The sequence below is a fragment of the Schistocerca nitens genome, chromosome 5, assembly GCF_023898315.1.
Source record: "Schistocerca nitens isolate TAMUIC-IGC-003100 chromosome 5, iqSchNite1.1, whole genome shotgun sequence".
NCBI lineage: Eukaryota > Metazoa > Arthropoda > Insecta > Orthoptera > Acrididae > Schistocerca > Schistocerca nitens.
Window position 1 is genome coordinate 728,378,890 of NC_064618.1, and position 18,664 is coordinate 728,397,553.

General features: G+C 39.9%; 1 protein-coding gene across 2 annotated transcripts in view; it reads right to left on the bottom strand.

The window, feature by feature from the left end:
- The window catches only part of LOC126259962 (DNA mismatch repair protein Mlh3-like), a 169,167-nt gene that overhangs the window by 135,825 nt on the left and 14,678 nt on the right, over window positions 1–18,664 (bottom strand). Inside the window, exon 2 of one of the 2 annotated variants that reach the window (XM_049957073.1) lies at window positions 10,149–10,253. In XM_049957073.1, coding sequence (XP_049813030.1) covers window positions 10,149–10,238 — 90 coding nt within the window. In that variant the 5' untranslated portion in view covers window positions 10,239–10,253. Of the gene's footprint in view, window positions 1–10,148; window positions 10,254–18,664 lie in introns of those variants that run through there. The other variant, XM_049957074.1, reaches the window with a different exon arrangement.

Sequence of the window (18,664 nt, forward strand, 5' to 3'; positions counted from 1 at the left end):
TACATTTGTCCTCTAGCCATCCTTGCTTAGTGATTTTGCACTATCTGTCGATCTCATTTTTGAGACGTTTGTATTCCTTTTTGCCTACTTCACTTACTGCATTTTTGTATTTTCTCCTTTCATCAATTAAATTTAGTACCTCTTCTGTTACCCAAGGATTTCTAATAGCCCTCGTCTTTTTACCTATTTGATCCTCTGCTGCCTTCACTATTTCATCCCTCAAAGCTACCCATTCTTCTTCTACTGTATTTCTTTCCCCCATTCCTGTCAATTGTTCCCTTATGCTCTCCCTGAAAATCTGTACAACCTCTGGATCTTTCAGTTTATCCAGGTCCCATCTCCTTAAATTCCCACCTTTTTGCAGTTTCTTCAGTTTTAATCTGCAGTTCATAACCAATAGATTGTGGTCAGAATCAACATCTCCCCCTAGAAATGTCTTACAGTTTAAAACCTGGTTCCTAAATCTCTGTCTTACCATTATATAATCTATCTGAAACCTTCTAGTATCTCCAAGGTTCTTCCATGTATACAGACTTCTTTCATGATTCTTGAACCAAGTGTTAGCTATGATTAAGTTATGCTCTGTGCAAAATTCTACCAGGCGGCTTCCTCTTTCATTTCTTAGCCCCAATCCATATTCACCTACTACATTTCCTTCTCTTCCTTTTCCTACTGTCGAATTCCAGTCACCCATGACTATTAAATTTATGTCTCCCTTCACTACCTGAATAATTTCTTTTATCTCATCATACATTTCATCAATTTTTTCATCATCTGCAGAGCTAGTTGGCATATAAACTTGTACTACTGTAGTAGGCGTGGGCTTCGTGTCTATCTTGGCCACAATAATGTGTTCACTATGCTGTTTGTAGTAGCTTACCTAAACTCATATTTTTTTATTCATTATTAAACCTACTCCTGCATTACCCCTATTTGATTTTGTATTTATAACCCTGTATTCACCTGACCATAAGTCTTGTTCCTCCTGCCACCGAACTTTACTAATTCCCACTATATCTAACTTTAACCTATCCATTTCCCTTTTTAAAATTTCTAACCTACCTGCCCGATTAAGGGATCTGACATTACACGCTCCAATCCGTAGAACGCCAGTTTTCTTTCTCCTGATAACGACGTCCTCCTGAGTAGTCCCCGCTCGGAGATCCGAATGGGGGACTATTTTATCTCCGGAATATTTTACCCAAGAGGACGCCATCATCATTTAATCACACAGTAAAGCTGCATGCCCTCGGGAAAAATTATGGCTGTAGTTTTCCCTTGCTTTCAGCCGTTTGCAGTACCACAACAGCAAGGCCGTTTTGGTTAGTGTTACAGGGCCAGATCAGTCAATCATCCAGACTGTTGCCCCTGCAACTACTGAAAAGGCTGCTACCCCTCTTTAGGAACCAGACGTTTGTCTGGCCTCTCAACAAATACCCCTCCGTTGTGGCTGCACGTACAGTACTAAAGATAAATAAGAATGGAAGAGCAAGAGGGAAGTGTTCAGATTAAAATGAAATGAATTTATCATATGCTCAGCACCATGGCCAGCCCTGGGTAACATTGCTGTGTGGTGTGAACACTTGAGCAGACTGTTGCTGACTGAAATTAAATCTCATATGAGTGCATGCGTGCAGTGCCTGTTGCTACAATTTGAAGATGGAGATATTCTAGACATGGCCTACAGCTGAATAGGTGAGGGAAAAATATGTTGGCTGAGCTTCTTACACATAATATACAGGGGCCACCATCACACAAAACGTGATCCCTGTGGTTACTGGTGTCAGAGAGGTATCTTTCTTAGGTTAGAATCAGGATTCACACACCCTGTTTTGAAAGAAGTAAAAATAACAGATGAGCCTAAAAAAAAAAAAGAAGACTTCAGAAGGAACAGAAAAGAAAGGTTAGCTTATTTCACCAAAATATTAGAGGGCTGAGTAATAAGGTATAAAAACTTTCTGACAATTTGGAAAATTTAGAGAGCTCTGAAAAGGTAGACATCTGTGTCTATCTGAGCACCACATAACCACAGGATTAGATAAGTTACATATAAAAGATTACATTCTAGCAGCCTACTCACACAGAATTAATACAGGAAAAGGAGAAGTTGTTACATAGATTAAGGCAAAACACACATTCAAAAACAATGAGACTCATAGATTTTGTAGTGGTCAGCACAAAGAAGTGTGTGCTTCTGAACTAATACTGAAAAATAGTTCACTTTTAAGTGTAACTGTATATAGATCACCACTGAGAAATTTTGAACTGTTTATGAGTAATTTGGATTACTTGCTACACTATGTGTCAGACAGCAGCAAGTTGTTAATAACCTGTGGTGACTTCATTTTAGATTTCATAAATGATTCTGATACGAAAAATGATAGGGAAACCTTATTTGTAGCCTAAAATTTGATCTCTGTAATTAACTTTGCAACACACGCAGATGAAGACAGCAGAAGCTCAAAGAAAGAAAATAACTGTTTACCCACTAACAAATGCTCTAATCATGATGCATTGTTAATTAGCTTAAATAACATAATGCATTAGAGTATGCATACTCTTTAGTGGAAATAAGACTAATTAATACCTCCAGGACAAATGTTTTTAAGAATAGTTTACAAGAGATAACCTGGGATGAAATTTATTATGAATCAGAGTGCTAACATAAAATTTAATCTGTTCCATGATAAAATCATATCATTATTTGAAAATAGCTTTCTGCATAAGCTAACCAGAAAGAACATTAAACAGCCATGTAAAAAACCATGTGTATCACTAGAAGGATTAAAGTATCTTGTGACAGGAAAAGGGAACTTTATCTGTTGACAAGAACAAGTAGAGGTCCCGCAGTAATTTCATACTACAGAAACTACTCAAAATTACTAAAAAAGGTTATTAAAAATCATGGAACATGCACATAATGTCAGAAATCAGTAATTCCAACAACAGACTTAAGGCTGTGTGGAATGTAGTGAAACAAGAGCAGGACAACAGCCACAGAATACAATAACATCACTATTGAACTGAATGAAAGGGCTATAACTGAGGACTGATGTCTCAACTATATTTAATAATCATTTCTTAAATATAGTAGAAAATATAGGGACAAACATTTCAAGAGAAAAATAACAGTATAGGGGGTGGATCTTGGGCCACACATGGTCAAATGCCTTTTGTCTTAGGTAGGAAAAGTAGGTCTTTTTAAGGATAAATCCAGAAAACAGGTTCCCCTGCCTAAAGAGTATCTCCAGCACTTTAAAAAATACTGAAACAATCACTCACAAGACAGATTTCAACACCTCAAATATCACATACACCAGATGTCACAAAGAAAAACAAACCACTGGAAAGAGTAACATGAGTCATTTCACAGACCTAACAATCCTCCATCAAAACATGCAATCAATACAAAATAAAATACAACTATTAGAAATTGAGCTCCAATCTTCGAAATGCACAGTAGTTTGTATTACTGGGCACTGGTGTAGAGACACAGAAATCCAACATGTAGTATTATCATTGTATGAAAAGGCCAACTCTTACTGCAGAACTACTTCAAGGGGTGGAGGATCATGCATTTATATCAGAAAAGGAACACAGTTCAAATCAAGACATGACCTCAGTACAGTAAGTGAAGACAAACACTTCGAAATATCAGCTATTGAATTAACAGGGCTCGATATCACCAAGAAATTAATCATTTTGTGTGCGTAAAGATCTCCCAGTGGTAGTGTGGACACTTTTTTCAAAAAGTTAACAGAAATTCTAGATAAAGTCTCAAGTACAAAGGTCAACATAATTATGGGTGGAGACATTAACATTAACACTAATATCATAAATGAATCCAGCAGCACCTTTATAAACATCATTCAAAGTTTTGGCTTGTCCCTATCGGTCAATAGTGCAATAAGGGTTACTACAACAACTTCATCAGTAATTGACCATGTAGCCACAAATATGGACAGGGAAAAATGTGATGTAGCTGTAAAAGATCTCGGACTATCAGACCATCTCTGTCAAATAACAACAGTAAAATCAGGCATTGAATCATTCCCTAAACTACAAGCCTACAAATGACATCAACCAGAAAACAAATAAAAGATTTTTCAAAAGAACTAGAAAAACAAAGCTGGGATGAAGTGTATAAGGAAACCAATATGAATATGAAATTCTCTAAATTCTCCACATTGTTTAAATTGAACTTTGAACAGGCATTTCCAAAAGTATGCATGTCTGTATCAACATCTCACAAAAACAGATGGATAACAGCATGTATTAAGAAGTCCTTCCAAACACTTAAGCACTTCAGTTCCATGAAAAAGATTCGCAATGATTCAGAATTCTTAAATTTCTATCATAGATACAAAAAGATCTATAGGAAGGTGCTGACTGCTGCAAAAAAGTCATTTAATGACAAAATAATATGTAAAAGCAAAGCATTCTGGGATATTATAAAAAAGGAAACGGGGGGGGGGGGGGGGGGGGGGGGGCAACAAACACAGAATAGCATACTGATAAGGGAGAAGAATAAGGTAATAAATGATCCACAACACTTAGCAAACTATGTAAACGAGCATTTTTCAAGTATTGCAGAGAAGTTACAGCAAAAACGCCCCCCAAAAAATATAACACCCGTAAATAATGTTGCACTAAATACAATGATGTTACTTTCAACCACAGAGACTGAAGTCAATAAAACTGTTGAAAAACTAAAAAAATAAAAAGTCAGTAGGCTTAAATGAAGTACCAATGTGTGTACTAAAACAATGCATAGCGATTATACAAGGCCCCTTAACAAATATAATAAATGAATCCTTCACATCAGGGACGTTTCCATAGGAGTTAAAACAGGCAAGAGTTGTACCTTTGCTTAAGAAAGGTAATGCAGAAGACATAGAAAATTACCGGCCCATTTCCCTGCTGTCACCATTCTCAAAAATAATAGAAGCAATTATGAAAGACAGATTAATGAATTACCTGAATAAATACAATCTTTTAAGCAAATCACAGTTTGGTTTCCGAAGTGGCAAAAATACGGAGTCAGCCATAGTAGAATTCACAAAAGTTGCACTTGATGCTTTCAATAAAGATGAGTGTCACAGGCATATTTTTGGATCTTTCTAAGGCGTTTGATACAGTTGACCACAAGATTCTATTAAATAAATTAGAAGCATTAGGAATAAGAGGTGTAGCTAATGACTGGTTTCGATCATACTTAACAGATAGGGTACAAAGAGTAGAGATAACACATACTTCAAATAGATCTAAACATTTAGTAAAACACTTATCAGAACCAAATTACATTAACATAGGTGTTCCACAAGGTAGCATATTAGAACCAATACTGTTCCTGACTTTCCCAGTAGTGTTACTCAAGGTGAAAAAATTCTCTTCGCTGATGACAGCAATATTATAGTCACCGAGAAAACAAGAGAACTCCTTGCCGAGAAAGTAAATGAAACTCTCAAGGAAGTTTATGATTGGTCAATAAGCAATAAAGTGACATTGAACATAAAGAAAACTAATGCCACGAATTTCAGTTTGAAGAGGAAAAATGACAATGTTAAATTAAATGTAGATGGCACCTCTATAGACTGTGTAACAAATGCAAAATTTCTAAGAATGAATATTGATTCTCTGTTGAAGTGGTGTGAATACACAAAGGTACTTGCAAACAGAATGTCATCAGCATGTTATGCCCTTAGAATCCTATCATCAGTGTGTAACATGCAGTGTCTTTTAGTTACATATTATTCATGTGTACACTCAATTCTTAGCTATGGCATTCTTTTTTGGTGAACAAATGCACAAAATATGAACACAATTTTCAAATTCAAGAAAGAGCCATAAGAATAATAAGCAAAAATACTAGTCGAGCTCACTGTAAAGATCTGTTCAAAACACTGGGGATTTTAACTGCTCCATGTGAATACTTTTACCAGTCAGTTGTACACATCAAAAATAACATTGGCAATTACTGCACAAACAGCTGTGTCCATGACCATGCAACAAGAGATAGACTAAACTTATATTTACCAAGAAAAAATAAACATAAAACTCAAAACAGCATTTTCTACCAAGGAATAAAACTGTACAATAAATTGCCAAAAGAGATTAAAGAAATCGCAAAAATACACTTATTTAAAAAGGCAGCTAAAGAGTACCTGTTATCCAATATATTTTATACATTGAAGGATTACTTAGCTAAAACAGAGTAGGGGTTTGATGAAAAAAAAGTTATACAAATAAATAATAATAATAATAATAATAATAATAATAATAATGATTATAAAATATCCAACATTTCACATAACACCTTCACTTTATGTTTTTTTCCTTCTTTTTTCCTTCCTAGAAATACTTACCCCCAAGCTATGCAGAGCACAATACTAACACCTCTTTCTCTTTCTGAGCTCAACATCTCACTCATTACGGAGGGATGTTGACTCAGTTTTTCAGGATAGCAAATGGGAAGTTGCAGTACAAAAAATGGCCCACAGATCACCAGTGTGTGTGTGTGTGTGTGTGTGTGTGTGTGTGTGTGTGTTTGTGTGTAGTGAATGAAGTGTTATGAAACAATGTGTGTATAGTGTGTGCAGTGACTGATAGGGAGATATGAGTGAACAGTGTGGCATTACGTTATTTAATAAGTTATTTTTTAAAAAAAGTATTCTGTACCAGGAGTAAATCTAATGATTGTCTCTAACCAGAAGTCTGTACATATATGTGTATACGAATTAGCTGTCCGCAGCTCGTGGTCGTGCGGCAGCGTTCTCGCTTCCCGTGCCTGGGTTCCCGGGTTCGATTCCCAGCGGGGTCAGGGATTTTCTCTGCCTCGTGATGACTGGGTGTTGTGTGCTGTCCTTAGGTTAGTTAGGTTTAAGTAGTTCTAAGTTCTAGGGGACTGATGACCATAGATGTTAAGTCCCATAGTGCTCAGAGCCATTTGAACCATTTTTATACGAATTAGCTTATTTTAAATTGATCTAAATTTGTTGTCCTATATCCTAGTAAAAAGAGATCTACGGCTGAATAAAGTTGCTGCTGCTACTACTACTACTACTACTACTAGCAATATGTTGAAAAAGTAACTCTCATAAAATTCAATCATATGAATGCATCGCCAACTTCTTCTGAACTTAAGAAAATTACATATTCTCCCAAGAATAAAACCTCATCTAGTTTTGACAGTGTTTCCAGTAGAGTACTAAAGATTTTTTGTATGTCCATCCTTCTGACTGAAGGTTTGAGGACTTTGGCCGTTCACTTGTGTAATAAAACGGATCACCTACAGTTGGTAGCTGATGGTATGAGACACAACATCATTGTTATAGTCTGTGAAAACCAGTTCATAGATGTTGGCCACTGATGGGATCGTGTATATGATTGGATTTAACCCCCTCAGTGTCAATTTAGGCTTGAAGATAGTGTAATGAATCACTGAAACTGGCAGCCATATAATAAATAACATCAAAAGGATGGCTGTAGGTGTTTCATTTTATTACATACTAGAGATTTGTTCCCATACAATAAGCCCGATCTCATCAGAAATATGTAATGCATCATTAACTGAATGCATTTTTCCAGAGAGACTGGAATATGCCATTGTCAGAAACCTATTTAAAAAAGGTGATAGGAGATACATCGACAACTATTGATCTCTTTCACTGCCGATATCATTTTCCAATTTTTTTTAGAATATGATGTATTCTGGATTAGTATCTCACTTGAGCAATGATAATGTCAGCAGCAAATCACAGTTTGGATTTCAGAAGAGTTGTTCTACTGAGAATGTCATTTACATGTTCACTCACCAAATTTTACAAGCATTAAATTATAAATTAGTGCCGGTTGATATTTTCTGCAATCTATTTAAGGCAGTTGACTGTATGCAGTTTTCTCCTACAACAAGTGAAGTTTTATGGGGTGATAGTACAGCCAACCAATGCATACCGCACTGTCTAACAAAAAGAATGCAGAATGCAAAAAGCTGTAATTCAACCAATATAGTTTGGGGAAGTTATTCTGACTGGGGAGAAATCACGTGTGGGTTTCCCCTAGGCTCAACCTTAGACCCACTAATGTCCCTCATATAAGTAAGTGATCTTCCATCTAGAATGTAAGAAGCAGGATTAGTTCTTTTTGCAGATGACACTGGTATTGTATTCAATCCAAGAACGTACACAGAAACAGAAGAAAAGATAAACAAAGTTCTTAAAAGTATCATTGGCTGCTTTTCTGTTAATGGTCTCTCTCTCAAATTTAAAAAAGACACAACATATTCAGCTGTGCACATCTAGGAGTACTACATCAACGATAGATGTAACACATGGTGAGAATATAATAAACAGGGTAGAAACATCAAAAATTTTATGTGCGCTTATTGATGAGAATTTAAACTGAAAAAAAAAATACTTTTTGGAGCTCCTAAAACGAATTAGTTCAGTCACATGTGCACTTAGAATCACTTTTTGGGGAGGGCGGGGGGGGGGGGAGGGGGGGGGGGACGACAAATCAGTAAGTTCACATATTTTGCATATTTTCATTCAGTAGTTATGTCATATGGAATAATGTTCTGGGTTAACTCATCTTTAAGAAGGAAAGTTTTCATTATACCTCAAAAACATGGTGTAAGAATAATACATGGTGCTCACCCACAGTCATATAGTAGACATCTGTTTAAGGGGTTGTGCATTCTGACTACTGCTTCACAGTACATTTATTCCCTCAGGAAGTTTGTTGTAAATAAACTACTGCAGTTTGAAAGGAAAAATAATGTACCTAATTAGACTACCAGAAGAAAAAATTACATTCATTACTGCACATTATAATTTTTTTAGCTCTAAAGAGGCTGTAACTACAATTTTTCAACACTTACCCAAGGATATAAAATGTCTAACAGACAGCATAGTACAATATGAAAACAAACTGAAAATGTTTCTCCTTGACAACTCCTTCATTTCTGTAGAAGACTTTCTATTACTGTAATGTGTAAAAGATGGTGGGTGGGAATTACTAACTCACGTCTGTTCTTCTTCTTCTTCTTCTTCTTTTCTTTAAAAACAACTGATAAACTTTCAGCATGCAGCCATATTTACATTTCAGTTTGCACTGTGAATGTAAAATAATTCATACCATGATTTATCATGCAAAATGATCCATGGAACATGAAACTAACTGTAAAGCATAAATGCAGCATTTGTCCTTTACTGTTCAACCATTACATCAAAGAATCAATAAAGGAAACAGAAAGTTCAAAAATGGGATTAAAAGTTGCTGATGACAGCTTTCTGAAAGTGATGAAGAATTAGAAGAACTGCTGAATGGGATGAACTGTCTACAGAGTGCAGAACATGGATTGAGAGTAAACCACAGGTAAGATTAAAGTACTACGGGGTAAGAGAAATGAGATGAACATTCAAATCACCATCATACTAGTGGACATGTAATAAATGAAGTGAAGGAATTCTGCTGCACAGGAAGCAAAATAGTGCTTGACAGACAAAGCAAGGAGGCTACTACTATCAAACATGGATTTAAACTTGAAAAATAAATTTCTGAGAATGTTCATCTGGAGCACAACATTGTATGGAGTGTATCATGGACTGTGGGAAAACTGAGAGAAGAGAATTAAAATGTTTGAGTAGTAGTAGTAGTAGTAGAGGGGTGTTTGGGCGCACGACAGCAAGGTCTTCAGCGCCCAAAATGTTTGAGATATACTATTACAGAAGAGAGTTAAAAGTTTAGTGGTCTGATAAGATAAGAAATGATGAAGTATTCCAAAGAATCAGTGCGAGGAGTACTATATGTAAAATATTAACTAGAAGAAGGGATACAATTATTGCACAGTATTAAGATATAAAGGAATGGTTTCTGTGGTACAATAGGAAAATGGAGACAATAAAACTTTTATGGAAACACAGGCATTAGAATACATACAACAAATAATTGTAGATACTGGACGCAGGTGCTACTCTGAGAAGAAGAGATTGGTGGAGGAGAGTAAACAGTGGCAGCTACATCAAACCAGTCAGATGACTGGGGTTGGGGGGGTGAATGGCACTTTTAACCCATCACTAGACCATAAATTACACGATACTGCACCAAGAATTAGTTTTTTGTATTATAAAATAATTCTTAGGACTCACCAATTCAATCACAGCTTGTGATACACTTGGAACCGCAATACTCGAGCGTATTAATGATTGTACATTCTTAGGAAGTTCTTGAATAGCCATTTTTCAAATGAAAATCTGGAAGAGAAACATCAGTTAAATAACTCATCAATATTGAAAAAGCCACAACAGTCAGTAAAGAAAACACGTTCTTAATTGTTCAAGGGTAGTTTTTTCAAGGTTTATGAAAAGGACAGTTGCTGCTCACCACATTATGAAAAGGATAGTCATTACTCACCGTAAACAAAGAAGCTGTAATTTACCAAACGAAAGCGTTGGCATGTTGATAGAGACAATATAAACAATAAAAAACACACAAACACACACACAATTTTCAATCTTCCGCAACCCAAGGTTGCTTCATCAGGAAAGGGGGAAGGAGAGGGAAAGACAAAAGGATGTGGGTTTTAAGGGAGACGGTAAGGAGTCATTCCAATCCCAGGAGCAGAAAGACTTACCTTAGGGGGGAAAAAGGACAGGTATACACTAGCACACACACACATATCCATCCGCACATATACACACACAGGCATACATATGTAAATGCAAAGAGGTTGGGCAGATACGTCAGTCGAGGCGGAAGTACAGAGGCAAAGATGATGTTGAATGACAGGTGAGGTACGAGTGGCGGCAACTTGAAATTGGCGGAGGTTGGGCCTGGTGGGTAACAGGAAGAGAGAATATATTGAAGGGCAAGTTCCCATCTCCAGAGTTCTGATAGGTTGGTGTCGGTGGGAAGTATCCAGATAACCCAGACGGTGTAACACTGCACCAAGATGTGCTGGCTGTGCACCAAGGCATGTTTAGCCACAGGGTGATCCTCATTACCAACAAACACTGTCTGCCTGTATCCGTTCATGCGAATGGACAGTTTGTTGCTGATCATTCCCACATAGAATGCTTCACAGTGTAGGCATGTCAGTTGGTAAATCACGTGGGTGCTTTCACATGTGGCTCTGCCTTTGATCGTGTATACCTTCCGGGTTACCGGATTGGAGTAGGTGGTGGTGGGAGGGTGCATGGGACAGGTCTTACACCGGGGGCGGTTACAAGGGTAGGAGCCAGAGGGTACGGAAGGTGGTTTGGGGATTTCATAGGGATGAACCAAGAGGTTACGAAGGTAAGGTGGACAGCGGAAAGACACTCTTGGTGGAGTGGGGAGGATTTCATGAAGGATGGATCTCATTTCAGGGCAGGATTTGAGGAAGTCGTATCCCTGCTGGAGAGCCACATTTAGAGTCTGATCCAGTCCCGGAAAGTACCCTGTCACAAGTGGGGCACTTTTGGGGTTCTTCTGTGGGAGGTTCTGGGTTTGAGGGGATGAGGAAGTGGCTCTAGCTATTTGCTTCTGTACCAGGTCGGGAGGGTAGTTGCGGGATGTGAAAGCTGTTTTCAGGTTATTGGCGTAATGGTTCAGGGATTCAGGACTGGAGCAGATTCGTTAGCCACGAAGACCTAAGCTGTAGGGAAGTGACCGTTCGATATGGAATGGGTGGCAGCTGTCAAAATGGAGGTACTGTTGCTTGTTGGTGGGTTTGATGTGGACGGATGTGTGAAGCTGGCCATTGGACAGATGATGCAACTCCAGAGATGGGAACTTGCCCTTCAATATATTCTCTCTTCCCGTTACCCACCAGACCTCAACCTCCACTAATTTCAAGTTGCCGCCGCTCGTACCTCACCTGTCATTCAACATCATCTTTGTCTCTGTACTTCCGCCTTGACTGACATCTCTGCCCAACCTCTTTGCATTTACATATGTCTGCCTGTGTGTGTATATGTGCGGATGGATATGTGTGTGTGTGCGCGAGTGTATACCTGTCCTTTTTTCCCCCTAAGGTAAGTCTTTCCGCTCCCAGGATTGGAATGACTCCTTACCCTCTCCCTTAAAACCCACATCCTTTCGTCTTTCCCTCTCCTTCCCCCTTTCCTGATGAAGCAACCTTGGGTTGTGAAAGCTTGAAAATAGTTTGTGTGTTTTTTATTGTTTATATTGTCTCTATCAACATACCAACGTTTCTGTTTGGTAAGTTACATTCCACGTATGAAAAATATATCTAAAAACAAAGATGATGTGACTTACCAAATGAAAGTGCTGGCAGGTCGACAGACACACAAACGAACACAAACATACACACAAAATTCAAGCTTTCGCAACAAACTGTTGCCTCATCAGGAAAGAGGGAAGGAGAGGGAAAGACGAAAGGATGTGGGTTTTAAGGAGTCATTCCAATCCCGGGAGCGGAAAGACTTACCTTAGGGGAAAAAAGGACGGGTATACACTCGCACACACACACACATATCCATCCACACATATACAGACACAAGCAGACATATTTAAAGACAAAGAGTTTGGGCAGAGATGTCAGTCGAGGCAGAAGTGCAGAGGCAAAGATGTTGTTGAATGACAGGTGAAGTATGAGTGGCGGCAACTTGAAATTAGCGGAGATTGAGGCCTGGTGGATAATGGGAAGAGAGGATATATTGAAGAGCAAGTTACCATCTCCGGAGTTCGGATAGGCTGGTGTTAGTGGGAAGTATCCAGATAACCCGGACGGTGTAACACTGCGCCAAGATGTGCTGGCCGTGCACCAAGGGATGTTTAGCCACAGGGTGATCCTCATTACCAACAAACACTGTCTGCCTGTGTCCATTCATGCGAATGGACAGTTTGTTGCTGATCATTCCCACATAGAATGCGTCACAGTGTAGGCAGGTCAGTTGGTAGATCACGTGGGTGCTTTCACACGTGGCTCTGCCTTTGATCGTGTACACCTTCCGGGTTACAGGACTGGAGTAGGTGGTGGTGGGAGGGTGCATGGGACAGGTTTTACACCGGGGGTGGTTACAAGGGTAGGAGCCAGAGGGTAGGGAAGGTGGTTTGGGGATTTCATAGGGATGAACTAACAGGTTATGAAGGTTAGGTGGACAGCGGAAAGACACTCTTGGTGGAGTGGGGAGGATTTCATGAAGGATGGATCTCATTTCAGGGCAGGATTTGAGGAAGTCGTATCCCTGCTGGAGAGCCACATTCAGAGTCTGGTCCAGTCCCGGAAAGTATCCTGTCACAAGTGGGGCACTTTTGTGGTTCTTCTGTGGGAGGTTCTGGGTTTGAGGGGACGAGGAAGTGGCTCTGGTTATTTGCTTCTGTATCAGGTCGGGAGGTTAGTTGCGGGATGCGAAAGCTGTTGTCAGGTTGTTGATGTAATGGTTCAGGGATTCCGGACTGGAGCCGATTCGTTTGCCACGAAGACCTAGGTTGTAGGGAAGGGACCATTTGATGTGGAATGGGTGGCAGCTGTCATAATGGAGGTACTGTTGCTTGTTGGTGGGTTTGATGTGGACAGACGTGTGAAGCTGGCCATTGGACAGATGGAGGTCAACGTCAAGGAAAGTGGTGTGGGATTTGGAGTAGGACCAGGTGAATCTGATGGAACCAAAAGAGTTGAGGTTGGAGAGGAAATTCTGGAGTTCTTCTTCACTGTGAGTCCAGATCATGAAGATGTCATCAATAAATCTGTACCAAACTTTGGGTTGGCAGGCCTGGGTAACCAAGAAGGCTTCCTCTAAGTGACCCATGAATAGGTTGGCGTACGAGGGGGCCATCCTGGTACCCATGGCTGTTCCCTTTAATTGTTGGTATGTCTGGCCTTCAAAAGTGAAGAAGTTGTGGGTCAGGATGAAGCTGGCTAAGGTAATGAGGAAAGAGGTTTTAGGTAGGGTGGCAGGTGATCGGCGTGAAAGGAAGTGCTCCATCGCAGCGAAGCCCTGGACGTGCGGAATATTTGTGTATAAGGAAGTGGCATCAATGGTTACAAGGGGGTAACAGATTGGTTAAGGATTCCAGGCGTTCGAGAAAGTGGTTGGTGTCTTTGATGAAGGATGGGAGACTGCATGTAATGGGTTGAAGGTGTTGATATACGTAGGCAGAGATACATTCTGTGGGGGCTTGGTAACCAGCTACAATGGGTCAGCCGGGATGATTGGGTTTGTGAATTTTAGGAAGAAGGTAGAAGGTAGGGGTGCGGGGTGTTGGTGGGGTCAGGAGGTTGATGGAGTCAGGTGAAAGGTTCTGCAGGGGGCCTAAGGTTCTGAGGATTCCTTGAAGCTCCACCTGGACATCAGGAATGGGATTACCTTGGCAAACTTTGTATGTGGTGTTGTCTGAAAGCTGACGCAGTCCCTCGGCCACATACTCCCGACGATCAAGTACCACGGTTGTGGAACCCTTGTCCGTCGGAAGAATGACGATGGATCAGTCAGCCTTCAGATCACGGATAGCCTGGGCTTCAGCAGTGGTGATGTTGGGAGTAGGATTAAGGTTTTTTAAGAAGGATTGAGAGGCAAGGCTGGAAGTCAGAAATTCCTGGAAAGTTTGGAGTGGGTGATTTTGAGGAAGAGGAGGTGGGTCCCGCTGTGACGGAGGACGGAACTGTTCAAGGCAGGGTTCAATATGGATAGTGTCTTGGGGAGTTGGATCATTAGGAGTAGGATTAGGATCATTTTTCTTCGTGGTAAAGTGATATTTCCAGCAGAGAGTACGAGTGTAGGACAGTAAATCTTTGACGAGGGCTGTTTGGTTGAATCTGGGAGTGGGGCTGAAGGTGAGGCCTTTGGATAGGACAGAGGTTTTGGATTGGGAGAGAGGTTTGGAGGAAAGGTTAACTACTGAATTAGGGTGTTGTGGTTCCAGATTGTGTTGATTGGAATTTTGAGGTTTTGGAGGGAGTGGAGCTGGAAGTGGGAGATTGAGTAGATGGGAGAAACTGGGTTTGTGTGCAATGAGGAGGAAGTTGAGGTTTGCTGGAAAGGTTGTGAAGGGTGAGTGAGTTGCCTTTCCAGAGGTGGGAAACCAGGAGATTGGATAGTTTTTTGAAGTGGAGGGTGGCATGCTGTTCTAATTTGCGGTTGGCCTGTAGGAGGATGCTCTGAACAGCCGGTGTGGATGTGGGAGAGGAAAGATTGAGGACTTTTATTAAGGATAGGAGTTGACGGGTGTGTTCATTGGCTGAGTTGATGTGTAGGTGAAGGATTAGGTGGGTGAGGGCAATGGATTGTTCAGTTTGGAACTGGTATAGGGACTGATGGAAAGAAGGGTTGCAGCCAGAGATGGGAATTTTAAGTGTGAGGCCTTTGGGGGTAATGCCAAATGTCAGAGCCGGCCGCGGTGGTCTCGCGGTTCTAGGCGCGCAGTCCGGAACCGTGCGACTGCTACGGTCGCAGGTTCGAATCCTGCCTCGGGCATGGATGTGTGTGATGTCCTTAGGTTAGTTAGGTTTAAGTAGTTCTAAGTTCTAGGGGACTAATGACCACAGCAGTTGAGTCCCATTGTGCTCAGAGCCATTTGAACCAAATGTCAGACAAGCCTGAGAAAATAGAATATGGGAGCGTAATCTGGCTAGGGCGAAGGCATGTTTGCGGCGGGAATGTAAATAAAACTTAATGGGGTGGTTGTGGGGGTGTTGTGAGGGTGACATGGTATTATAAGGTGGAAAGTTTAACATGAGGCTGAAATGAAAATGAAAATAAAAATGTATGGGGAGAGATAAAGGTGAACTGGAAAGTAACTGGAGATCTGGTGTGAAAAAAGGCGAAAAAGTGTTGGTTACAGCTGGGCTATGTTGGACTTGGGTTGGTAGACAACGATGTGCACAAAGTGGTTGTGTTGCCGCCAAAACACGTTAAAGGACGGAGAAATTCGGGAAAATTTCGAAAAAACTGAGTGTAAATGTATTAAAAGGAGTGGTTTTGTGGTGACAGATTATGAAAATGAGGCTAACAATTGTCTGACGAAGAAATAATGACGTTAAAACCTGTGGGAAGCGGCTAAAAATTATTAGTGATGTGGGAAAAACGGAAATGGAAATAAAGCGAAAGTTATTAGAACTAGCCGAAATGGTTGTTTAATAGGTGAAAGGAACTGTTTGTGAACTAGAAACGGTGGATTTTATAGCAGCGGTAGTGTTGAAAGCGGAAAAATTTTTTTTTGGTTATGGTTTGGAAGTGGGTTACGTATTATTGAATATATATAGGGGGGATAAAATAGTATAGTAGATTACCGTAAAAAGGAGAAGGTGAATACAAAGTGAAACTACTGGCAAAAACAGAAAGAGAAAATAAGACAACAGAAAAGATTTCGAAATGCAACAGTGACAATAACAAACGTAATTGTTGGGTTCAAATTAATGATATGAATATAATAGAGGGAAACATTCCACGTGGGAAAAATATATCTAAAAACAAAGATGATGTGACTTACCAAACGAAAGCGCTGGCAGGTCGATAGACACACAAACGAACACAAACATACACACAAAATTCAAGCTTTCGCAACCAACGGCTGCTTCGTCAGGAAAGAGGGAAGGAGAGGGGAAGATGAAAGGATGAAAGGATGTGGGTTTTAAGGGAGAGGGTAAGGAGTCATTCCAATCCTGGGAGCGGAAAGACTTACCTTAGGGGGAAAAAAGGACAGGTATACACTCGCGCGCACACACACCACACACACGCGCACGCACACGTGCACACACACGCGCGCGCGCGCGCGCCCCCCCCCCCCCCACACACACACACACACACGCGTGTATGTGCGGATGGATATGTGTGTGCGTGTGTGAGAGGGTCATTATTCCATCCTGGACTTCACATTGTTCGATTTTGGAAATCAACAAAAAGGAAATTTGAAATAAGCAATGAAATATTATTATTGAAACAATGCATCTTTGGAGAAGTATTGTTTTATGATATTCCAGAAGCAATGAGTAAGTTATCTTTGGGGGTGGGGGGGGGGGGGGATGAGGGAATGTTGTTGGATTTAGCTAGCAATTTTATGTTAGTACGTAGAAATATTTGTTTTGCTTTCAATTTTTCAGAGGATGAAAAAATTAGGATCTTTCGCCACCACCCCTACTCCCCCACCAGCATGTGTTATTCCTGCATTCATTTTGTTAATGAAGTACAGTTTGACTTCTGAGGTAGCAGAAGAACAATATCATCCACAAGAGGGTTTTCAGAAACAGTAATTGAAGCTCTTAAATAAACATCGAAGATTGTCACACTTTCTTATTTTTGGATGTGCCCTAAGGCTTTTGATGCTGTTGACTGTAAAATATTACTAAATAAACTACAAGTACAATGTATAAGAGGAATAGCTAATAATTGGTTCCAGTCAAATGTGGAAAATAGGATGCAACATTTCAGATGCTGCCAATTTAAACATATTAACAAAGGTGTCCTTAATGAGAATATATTTGGAGTACTTCTGTTCTTAATGTAGATCAATGACTTTCCAGACAATCAAACAATGGAAACTCCAGCTAGAAATATCAACAATGTAGGAAAAGATAGATTGCTACTCACTGTAAAAGTAACACTCTGAGTTACAAACAGGCACAGTTAAAAGATGCTTACATGTGAGCTTTCAGTCACAGCCTTCATAAAAAAAAAAGAAAAACACACACCATTCACTCACACAAGCAAGCAACCCTCACGCACACATGACCAGCAACTCTGGAAGCTCAGGCCAGAATGCCTGTAGGAAACTTAGTGTGTTATCTTTACAGTAAGTAGCAATCTCTCTCTTCCTACTTTGTTGACTTTCCTGACAATATAGGCCATGGAGAAAAACTTCTCTTTTTCCATGACAGCAGCATTCTAGTCACTGATAAAATATTAAAACTTTTAGTTAAGAAGGCAAATGAAACCCTTGAGGACATGTACAACTGAGCCGTATGTGTTAACATTTAACATAGAGAAAACAAACAGTGCCAACTGCCGGATTAACTGAATTTTCAGTCGGAGGAAGGAGGACGGGAAAGCACCCAAGTGATGTGGTAAGAGTGAAAATAATATACTAATAACATAATTAATAATTTAGACACAGCTGTAAGGGCACCATCTCTATGTTACAAAAGTCTGTATAAACAAATCACAGGCTGAGCAAGAAAGAAAAAAATTGTTGATAAGAATTACAACTTTAAAGTACTTCACCAAAATGTACTACATCCTTCCAACAAATCTGATGAAACTGATGTAATGTTAGCTACTGACAGAGAATGGGCTAAAGGAAAATGAAATAATGGTGTATAATCTAACATAATAACTTTCCCTGTTGCTTCATAACCTGGGTTGTGAGTAACTGAAGCCACTTTCCCTTCTTCCCTTTTTTCCCCCTCTCTCCTCCCTGATGAAGGAACAAAGTTCCGAAAGCTAGGAATGTAAATTTTCTGTTCTGTTTTGAGTTATCTATCGGCTGTACTGAGCTGAGGTAAGTACTGGCCAGCTCCTCTATCTCTTTGTTAGTATTTGTTTCACATAATACTAAAAACGGCACATTATTGTAGAAGTAAACAAAAAACTTGTGGGGTAACTATAATGTTGATTGTAATGTAATGGACTGTACTGCTATCACGTACCTAACTGTGCAGAACTAGTGTTCACAGCAGCAGCCATACAAATGCAGTTCCTAGGAAAAAAAGGTCTTGTGCCGGTTA